This window comes from Gopherus evgoodei, chromosome 1, assembly GCF_007399415.2.
Source record: "Gopherus evgoodei ecotype Sinaloan lineage chromosome 1, rGopEvg1_v1.p, whole genome shotgun sequence".
NCBI classification, from domain to species: domain Eukaryota; kingdom Metazoa; phylum Chordata; order Testudines; family Testudinidae; genus Gopherus; species Gopherus evgoodei.
The window spans coordinates 286,421,443-286,431,955 of record NC_044322.1 but is presented as its reverse complement, the minus strand read 5'-3'; the positions used below and the strand labels follow the sequence as shown (position 1 = coordinate 286,431,955).

The window sequence follows — 10,513 nt, the reverse complement described above, 5'->3', positions numbered from 1 at the left end:
AGGGGAAAACAGTGCTGTGCTTCTAAATAATGTGTTCTTCTGACCCTAGCTTTAGGGCTTGAGTCTCAAGGTCCCAGTACATTCTATTCTAGATCTCCCCTTAATAGTTGAAAGAGAGCAGAACTTCCCTTCCTCCCTTTTTATTTGATCCTCTCGATAGCCCCATCAAAGTTGTGAACCAAACGTGCAGATGTCAGAAGATTTCTGTTGCAGTTTGAGTCATTTTGTTAAAGTGGGAGGGGCCAAGGAGTGGCAGTTTTTGGCCACTGAAACATCGGGGGGGAAGGGATACGATGACAAGCTGGCAGAGTGGTTCAGTATTTTTAACAATGCCAATTTCCATCATGCACTACGTACATGAATCCATAGAGTAGGGATGTACTATTAACTTGTTTTTAGAGCATTTGTACTTTAAAAGTCGTAAGTCTGGCCATTATATGAGACCAGCTAATGAGTGGATGCAATCTTCTTTCTTAGCTGTCCATTAGTTCATAAGATAAGTGAACAATATCACAGTGGTGGTATCCATACAATACTCACTGTAAGTTGCTTTTTCTCCAGATCTGAGGCTTGCAGCTGTGTCTGGAGATCTACTACATCTACCATTAACTTGTCAATTCTGCCTTTCTCTAAAAAATAATCATGTTATGAAAAGGACAAGTTAGATTACTAAATTCAAGATACTATTATTTTATAAGCGATACATAATGGAGAACATTAAACCCCATTACCCAATATTGCAATGTGGCAAAAAGTCATCCCCAACACTATTCTGGTGGTTCCATCTATTTCTATACAACAAGGTCTCAACAAAAAATATCAAGTGGCTAGTCTTTGTGGTGAAGTAAACATTTTGATTGACTGAGTACAGTGCTATCTTAATGAATCTGCAGTCGGAACCTGAAATGAATCTGAAACAATAGCTCTGAGAGGTGTTTTGTTTTGTTTTGTTTTTTAAATTAAGTCTTATTAATCTTGGTTCCCGGTGATACGTTTAAAGACCAACATTGTTAATTTCACTGTGATAGCTGAATGTTTCTGCTGAAACTTTTTTGTTTTTTAAATCCAGTGCGGCTGGCAATGCTAGACTTAAACACAGAAGAAAGCAATTTATGTCATTTACTCCAGTGCATTTTCCAATCAACAGTGTTCCTAACACTTCTCTTGAACTATTCCAAAACTGAATAGATATTACCATTGAGTTTCTATACCTAATTGTCTTAAAATTTAATCCAGCTATTTCTAATTATACCTCAGGGCTCAAAGTGAATCACTAGGGAAGGGGCAGCAGCTGTAAGCAAGGGAGCTATGATAAATGTTCTTTAGATCAAAAGTGCTTTTTAAAATTAATTTAAATAGCATAGTCCCACTATTACGCCCCCTCCTGACACTTGTTATGTGGTTACAAGCAGTACTAAGTAGCTGTAACCTTGCTAGTGGATAGCCTAAAACATGATTTCCGGTAGCAGTTGTACTAATACATACACTGTTGTAATTTAATTTACTGTTATGGAATTACTCCCAACTCTCACTAGTGTAGTAAATGAGAGCAGATTCCAGCCCAAATTACTGAAAAATCCTTATACTTTAGATACTGAAAATGGCTACCAGCTGCAGAGCCTCCGCTTGCATTGATGCCTGTTTGATGTCGGTAAGTTTCCACCTGGTGAGCTAGTTCTGCTTTTTCCTTCTCCAGCTGATTATTGGTTAATCTGTAAAACAATTAATTTGAAATATTGTGAAGAGTAAAAATTGCTTTGGGTATTCCTCTCTAAGAACATCTCAGTCTCATTTCTGTACATAGTGGAGCAGGGGTTCATTTTTTAGGAGGATTCTTAGTACTTTACCTGAGAAGCTGAAGTTCTCTGGCAAGGCCTTGCTCTGTGCTAGCACCTTCAGGAAAGTGTTTGAGAAGCTCAATCTTAGGTTTAAAAGAAGTATAAGGAAAATGAGGAAGGTTGACATTTGAAAATATCTGTAGTTACATTTACTAATTCAAAGCAACCCCAGAATACAATAGCTACAGTAAAACAGGGAAAGGAAAAAATAGAAGCCTAGTAGCAGAGAGAATTGTAGTATTAATCTTAAAGAAAAGGTAAACTGAACTTTTAATTGGACAAACAAATAAATTGCAATATAAAAACTTTCAGAAGCATCGTTGTAGATGCTGGTAATTCCTATAAAGCCTCTAAAGTTATCTACAAGCCTGTTCTAGTAAATATGAATTAGTGCTTCAACTGCCTTGTAGGAAGAAACAGAAAATACAAAGTAGTCTAGATAAAGATCAAGGGCCAGATTTACTAAGGTATTTATATGCATAAAGATGTAGATAGACACCTCACGGGATTTACAAGTGTCAAGTGAGTTAGGCCTAACCTCCTTAGGTGCTTTTTGAAAGTCCCACTAGGTGTCTGTCTGCATCTCTAGATGCCTAAATACCTTTAAGTTTGGCCTTAAGGACTTATTATGTAAAAAAAAAAAAAAAATTTAAGCTCTATGAATTCCACTATTTTAAAATATTAACTTTCACATTGTTTGAGGTTGATCATAACCTCTTAAGCAATAAAAGCAGAGGACGTGATCATGTAATCCTTATTTTTGTTAGAAATAATTACTTATGAGTAAAGGTTGTAGGATCAGGCCCATAGTCAGTAGTTGAGGAATTAGTGTCCTTTATCCTCACACAATGTTCTCTCTCAGAAATTTTGGGAGAAGGGAAGTGGTCAGGAGTCAGAAGGAGTTTTGAGCATTATCAAATATGGAAGAAAGCAAAACAGGTGGCAGTGGGTATGGGCAGCAATCAGTTAAAACAAGGCATTCAAAGAATCAGACAAACAGCACAATTGACAAATCACCTAGATAAATGCAATCAAGTAACTAATTAGTTGAAAATATGGTAGTCAGTTGAAAACAAGGGAAGATAAATGGGAAATAATCAGTTCAAATAAAATGCAGATAAGTCCAATAGGAGATTATACAGAGATGTCAAGAATTCTGGGACAAAGTGGAGGCACTCCATTCAAGCTTTGGTTCTGGATAGGTTAGATACACATGAATGGAACCTTCCTGTGGCAGCTGAGGGCTTGCACAATCTGGTCCTAACAAGAGCTCTGGCTATGTGGCATGGCTCACTACTGGTGGCAGGTCAGAGGGAAATAGTATAATCGTCACTTCTGAGCCTATCTGAGTGAGCCCTAAGATTCTCTTGGCATGGGAAGCCTGCAAGGGAGGAGGAGTGCTAGATACACACTGATCCAAAGAGACAGACACATCAAAGAGTTTCTCCCTTTCTTGAGATCCTTCAGACAGGATAAATAATAATATTTTTCTCTCATCAAGTGCTGTTACTTTGTAGATCACTCATAAGAACGGCCGTACCGGGTCAGACCAAAGGTCCATCTAGCCCAGTATCCTGTCTATCGACAGTGGCCAATGCTAGGTGCCCCAGAGGGAGTGGACCTAACAGGCAATGATCAAGTGATCTCTCTCCTGCCATCCATCTCCATCCTCTGACAAACAGAGGCTAGGGACACCATTACTTACCCATCCTGGCTAATAGCCATTAATAGACTTAACTGGATAAATTCATGGAGGTTCTCTTTTAAATTCTGTTATAGTCCTAGCCTTCACAACCTCCTCAGGTAAGGCGTTCCACAAGTTGACTGTGCACTGCGTGAAGAACTTCGTTTTATTTGTTTTAAACCTGCTGCCTGGTAAAGGTGCTTTACAAAGAAAGGCAAGATGTATTAGCTGAATTTTACAGAGGGGCAAACTGAAGCTTGGAGATAGAAAGTGACTTGCTCAAAATCACACAGCAGGTAAGCAGTAAAGACAGGACTTGAACTCAGTTCTCTGGACTCAAGATATGTCTACACTTACAGTGGCATGTAGAGTACAGACACTGCACATGCAACTAGCATGGGTATAAATACCAGTGTAGATGATGAGGCATGGATTAAGTAAGTAGAGTAGCCTACATGCTTGAACTCCTACAGTATATATCCTAAAACAGGCTCTCTACTTGCCCAAGCAGTGCCTTCCACATCTACACTGCTATTTTAACTAGTGCAGTGCAGTAACCGGCGGCTACCCCACTGCCAGAGTGTTTCCCTGCCAGAGTGAAAGGCTCTGCCAGCTTCCCAGCTTTTTATTGCCACAGTGAAAGGCTCTAGTGTGGAGCTAATAGAGCATTTCATTTTGGCACGTAGCTACACACAACAGTGACAAATGTGGATGTGGTCTAGTTTTCACTGTGATGTTGTGACTTACTGTACTTCAAAATAGCACCCTGTAATCCCCATATTCACCACTTGTATATGGTTATATTTTGTACAGAGAATGCCTTGTAAGGTATCTCATGAAAAGTCATGATTTGCTGAAACTTACTATTCAGTTAAAATATGTATATCTTCATTCTACATGGTGTTATGAGATTTTGCTATATGGTTGTTACTGAAATATGTTGTGAGTCTGGGAGACGCCCACAGCTAGCTCTTTAGTGGCAACAAAGGACGTGAACCTACACCCTGATGTGTTAAGTGACCATCACCAGCCAATGACCAGCAGGGGAATTGTAACAAGAGATATACTATTCAATCAGAGGCAGCTGCTCGAGCTCCACACAATGGGGATTGCTTAATTCCCTGACTCAGCAAAGTATCAGGGCATCATCTGAGCCAGTATTTTTCCAGGCCCATGAAATAAGGGACAGTGTAAAATAAGGGACAGTGGCATCATAAGATCACCTCTCTCTCCTCCCCCACCTACTCTGAAGGCAACAAGAATGTTGGGAAGAAAAAGACTTTGAACTGGGGAAACTGGTCCTAGGCTAAACAGTATTAAGAACTGTGAACTCCTTACAGTGCCTAGTGGGGTGAGATAAACTGATTGATTCAACCCATGCTTAGTCTGATAAAGTTTAGGATTTAGAATGTATTTACTTTTTATTTCTTATATAACCATCTCTGACCTTTATACCTAACACTTATAATCACTTAAAATCTTTCTGTAATGAATAAACTTATTTTAATGTTTAATCTTAACCAGTGAGTTCATCCTAAACGCTTGGGGGAATCTGCTGAGATTACAAAGGCTGGTGCATGTCCACTATATCCTTTGATAAAGTGGTGAACTAATTAAGGAGCTTGCATCGTTCAAGAGGGTCTTGAGCAATACAACATTTCTGGGGTTGAAGGCTGAGTCTGGGGGTAATTTGCTGATGTTTCCCTGTGTACAGTTTGAGTGGCTTGGAGAGCACTCATGCAACTTAGCTGAGTGTGTCTCTGCATGCTGTTAGCTGAGCGATAACAGCACCTGGATGAGTTTGCCGCCTGTCACTAGCATAGCATTGGAAGAGACAACCCTGGCTGAAGAGTTAAGGGCGTACGGGCTCCCACAGTTCCAGATTTTACCCTGGGGGTCTGTCACAGATATATAGCTACATGTGTAGTGCTTGTACTATACATTTCTGTAAGTGTAGACATAGCCTCCATCTAGTGTTCTATCCTTTAAATCACAGTGTATTCTTGATCTAAGTCAATGGAACATTTTGTCAGTGGCAGGGTACGAACGGAATGTTCAAAGGGAAGCATTTATACATGCGGATGGGGGTAAGTTATGTATACTGTAGGGCCTAGCTCACACTCCACCTTACTATCAGGTTAAAAAAAACAGAGCCTGGGGAATTTTGCCAATTTAACTCCAATGAACTAAGGCCCAAGAATGAGAATTCTGTGCAGATGGTATATTCAGGGATGAAATGGTTCAATAGGGAGAGAGTTTAGAGGTAGTATTTTAACAAAGCAAAACTTTTAAATCAGTATTTCCTAAATAAAGCCTTTATCTTTTTGTGCTAGATATGTTATGAATACAGTGGTTTGTATTTCAACTAGAAGAGGTTTATTCCAGCTAGGGCATTTGAATGAACATGCTTCTCAAATGAACTATAATGTCAATGATCTCATACAGTTTTGCTTTTTGTACTGGGTATTTTAATCTATTGTTGCTAAAGTGTTTACTCTTAATCACATCCACATATTCTGTTCTGCTGCTATAGAGTTATGTTTGATGAAGAACAGCTGCAAATTTTATTTGAGAGACACAAATAAATTGCGAAGTGTCTTGCTGCCGATTGATAATAAAAAACGGCAAAGTTCACATACAGATCTCTGCTGATTTTGCCCCAGCCCAGTGTTCAGATTACTGATACTTAATCAAAAACTAACAAAGAATACAGTACTTAAACTTTAAAAGTTACTCAAAATAAGTCACAGTTCCGTCCATTCTGACAAATCTTTAATTACTCATATAATGCTGGAGAAATGGGATATACACATTAAAAACAAGACAAGATAGGCTAATCCTGGCAAATAGAGTCCTGGGGCTAATTACTCTGGGGCATTTAAAAGAGCTCTATGTTAATAATAGTGGGCCAAAAATTTGACCCAACTTTTATTTTTAAACATAAGATTGTAAAGTTTTTATTAATTTATATTTTTCAATATATTAAATACACTTGTAAGCATCTCTACATGCTGCATATACAGAATATAACATTAAACAGTTACAAGTGAAATGATAAAATGTCAAACTGAAAGCTTTCTTCCTATACCGTGTGGGATTCCAACCCACGAAAGCTAAAGTCTGAATAAGGAGACAGTTCTTGCACTATGGTCAGAAAGTCAAAGTAACAAACAGCTCTATTGAATGAGTTAGAAGAAAATTTTAAGGCACATTAAAACATCCATACCTACAGCTCAGCACTTATGAACAATACTACAGTGATAAATGCTTAGACGTGTACAGTGGAGGAAAATCTACCTCTGATTATGTTTCCCATTTCATTATGTTAAAATGGAGTTAAAGTTGAGAGTTCATATCAGAAATTTAGAGTTAATCACATTATAGGGATTAGACTGATATTAAGCTTTATTAACCAAGAACATTCATAGTTAAGGTTAAATTTAAAAGAAATCCAAACATGCTGAAGTATGGAAATGTATAGTCAGGGGACACAAATAATGAAAAACATTACAACAACAAACCTATAGACATGTACAAGGGAGGAAAAAATCTGCCCTTTATTATTATAGATAAGATAAATTTGTCACCATTAGGTTATGTTTTACTCACTTGTTCCTTTAAGTCCTGTGTGTTTTTTTCAATCTTGTGTTCACGCTCTGTTGCCTCTCGCAATAGCTGTTTAAGATCAGTAATGCTTTGATTTTTTTTGGCAACATCAGTTTCCAGTTCTTTCATCTTAGTTTCATACATCCTGAAAACAGGAAAGAAAATTAAGGCCATTCTGCAAATACTATGCCTAGTTTAGGAAATATTTTTTTGCCCATCCTGCAAACCCGACACACAGTCCAAAGGACTATAGCAAAAACTAACCTTTTGAAAAGCAAAGATGGCGACCCAGTAGAACATGCGCATGTGTGCTGAAAACAGCCAAGCAGCACAGGCAGTAGGACAGGCTAGTCACACTGAGTACGTACCTATGGTCTTGAATGGTTACTTAAGGTGTACCCATCCCCCTGTGTGTGCCATTGCAATTACACTCTATTGATAGCCCATTAACTCGTGAAAGCTAGCATAAGTATGTCTCCTGGAGCTGGGAATCACAGCCCCAGTTCCAAGTGCAGACATACTCTTAATGTTCTAGAGTTCTAGTGCAGACACTCTTATTTAGATAGGCTGTCAATGTTTCGGAAAAACAACCACCCTGTTTGTCAATAACTTGTACAGAGCATAAGAAAGGGTGTTTGCTTTGATTTTCAAGGAACAGTTGAACATGCTATGTGGCAGTTTGTATGAAATTCATCAACATTAAATTACTTGCTACAATAATAGTAAATCTAGTGTCAAATAACTCAGTTAGGAAAAAAGATCCACAAGGCAACATTTATTAAGTGAATGGACTGTAGAAGAATGGAAGTTACATGAATAGTGTTCTTGAGCAATTAATGTAATTTACCACAGTATGTGAAAAACAAACTTTCCTTCAATATTAGCTAAGAAAATGTTCTTTATTATGCATTTTTCTGGGAAAACATAGTTATTGTGGCTAATACAAAGGGAATTTGATGCCTTAAGATCAGAGTAACGCTTTCCTATCCACTACAGGTGGAAGAATTGACTGGCTCCAGGCCCAACTGTTAACTAAAAATATATTATCTGGGAAAGGTAGGCAGAAGGGTCTGTGTATACTACCTTCTATTCTCTCCAATCCTTTGTAGGATGCCTGGGGTTCATCTACCATCATACTCCTGATGTGGAGAAGGGGCTCCTTCCTCCTCTCAGACTATTGTTTTGCTGAGTTTTTTTGTGGTAGTGTAATTTTGAAGCAGCATAACCCCTCTCTTTATACCTCTTCCCATTGACCACCACCACCAGAGTACTATTAACAAGGCAAAGTCTGAGAAATTCAGGTCACAGACCTTTCAAGAGTTCTGTGGGTGGCTTTTTGATCAGTTGTGGAGGAATTTGCCTTCATGGTAGGATGCTAAGGGGCTTGCTTATCATGCTCAGCAAATACCACAAAATTATTCTTCAAAGCCAAGTTACAATATTTGGTAATAATACAGGGCAGATCTGGAAAGTAGTCTCCTCAGCATAGCAATCCAGCATTTTGCAGCTGCAAGGGAGGATTCATTCTCAGAACAGGAAACAGTTTATGGAGCAGCAGAGACCAACAGGGTGTATGGGCACATGACTGAGAGGCTACACGTCTGCTGGATCTGGGTTAGAAGTTTGTATATTGAACATATGTAATATAGTAAATTTGTCAATGATTGCTATGAGGTCAGTAAGAAATGCTTTAGAAAAGGAACTGAGAACTATGATCATGAAAGTTTCATTCATCTGAAAATACTTAAGAAAGAAAACAAGTCATTCTGCCTGTTTTATTCTCAGTTCCTACCTTGTTACAACAATTGATTTCCAGCTTTTGCTGTCAGCTCCTTCGAGTTGTGGACCTCTGCTTTCCGCAAAGTTTAACCTCTTAACAGTCTCCTCCAGTTCCACAGTCAACTTCTCATTCATTATCTCTATGTTATTCTTTGCTATTCGTAGCTTTTCTGCAGTGTCAGCCTCCTGTTGTCCAATGAGGCACACAATTATATACATTGTGGCAAAGTGCATTTATGCTTCTTTTATCTTATCCAAAATACAGAACCTACGCAGCACTGGACTCCATAAAATTACACTCAGAAATTGAGTCAGTACTGATTCAGAAGGAAGAGGGCTACATACTAGATCATAAACACTATTTCCAATACCATCTGGATATTTCTTAGAGGTCTCCCATCCAAGACACTGGCCTTATTCAATTCTACTTAGCCTTTGTGATCTAATAGGACTACAGCACAAATTGGTATGGTATCAAGAATAGAATGAATACTATCTATTTTGTATTTAGGGAACAGAACAAGTATAAATTCAATGTTCAGTATGTATAGTTCCAGCCAGATTAAAAGAAAAGATGCTTAATATAACCAACCATTTGCTCAAATGGCTGGATGCTATCCTATAACCATACTTTTTTCAGCTCTTTACGTAGCCTCTCATTTTCAGCAATGATTTTTTCCAGGCCTCTGGTTTTTGATTCATAACGCATACTCAGCTGGCCACCCAGATGAAGTTTCATTTTTTCCATTTCAGACTAAATATTAAACAAAAAACAAAACAAAAATATGTATTTACACAATTTAGAATCTTTCGAGTTCTCATTTTGAATGTTACAGTTATCTAGCACATGCAGGTCCCAATTCAGCAAAGCACTTTAGCACATGCTTATGTCTATACCTCAAATGCATAAAAATATATTTTGACTATCAAAATTTCCCTTAGAGACACATCTCTGTGTCACAATAAATTCTTGCCTGCATATTTATACCTGTCTCTGGAAATTTCCACCACATGTGTCTGACAAAGTGGGTATTCATCCACAAAAGCTTATGCTCCAATACTTCTGTTAGTCTATAAGGTACCACAGGACTCTTTGTCACTTTTTGCATTACAATAAAATTCACATTCTGCTTTAGAAGTTACTCATATGAGATTGAAAGAATACAAAACATCTGTTTTGTTTGGTGGGTCTAGTACTTTGTGGAGGAAGTGCATATGTAAAGCTTTGCTTCTGTGTAATACAAAATTCACATTTGTGGTTTGTTTTTTTTAACTGAAACACATTTTTGTGCCAAATAATGTGAATAGGTTTGATTATATACACTATAGAAGTTATTTATGTTTTAGATGAAATACTATTATTCAGCAGTTTTCCTAATTAATTTACATATAAGTTGCTATACAAAATAATAACAAAATCAGTACCTTTAGCCTCTCATTTTCAAGTTCAAGGCTAACTAGTTTTTCATTAGAGACAACTCCTGGGGCCTTTTTCAGATCTTCATTTTCTCTCTGCACTTTCTCTACAACCTTTTTCATCAAACCAATGGTTTTTTCTAATTCTGGAACCGTCTTTCCACTTCTACCAGACTGCACAGAAAAGACA

The 10,513-nt window shown here is 37.8% G+C and overlaps 1 protein-coding gene across 4 annotated transcripts in view; it reads right to left on the bottom strand.

Moving 5' to 3' along the window:
- The window catches only part of CEP290 (centrosomal protein 290), a 118,961-nt gene that overhangs the window by 1,605 nt on the left and 106,843 nt on the right, over positions 1-10,513 (bottom strand). For all 4 annotated transcript variants that reach the window (XM_030548587.1, XM_030548586.1, XM_030548588.1 and 1 more), the window contains 7 exons: positions 10,333-10,497; positions 9,539-9,661; positions 8,921-9,093; positions 7,132-7,273; positions 1,848-1,921; positions 1,609-1,712; positions 541-629 (listed from right to left, as the gene is read on the bottom strand). In XM_030548587.1, coding sequence (XP_030404447.1) covers positions 541-629; positions 1,609-1,712; positions 1,848-1,921; positions 7,132-7,273; positions 8,921-9,093; positions 9,539-9,661; positions 10,333-10,497 — 870 coding nt within the window. The remainder of the gene's footprint in view (positions 1-540; positions 630-1,608; positions 1,713-1,847; positions 1,922-7,131; positions 7,274-8,920; positions 9,094-9,538; positions 9,662-10,332; positions 10,498-10,513) is intronic.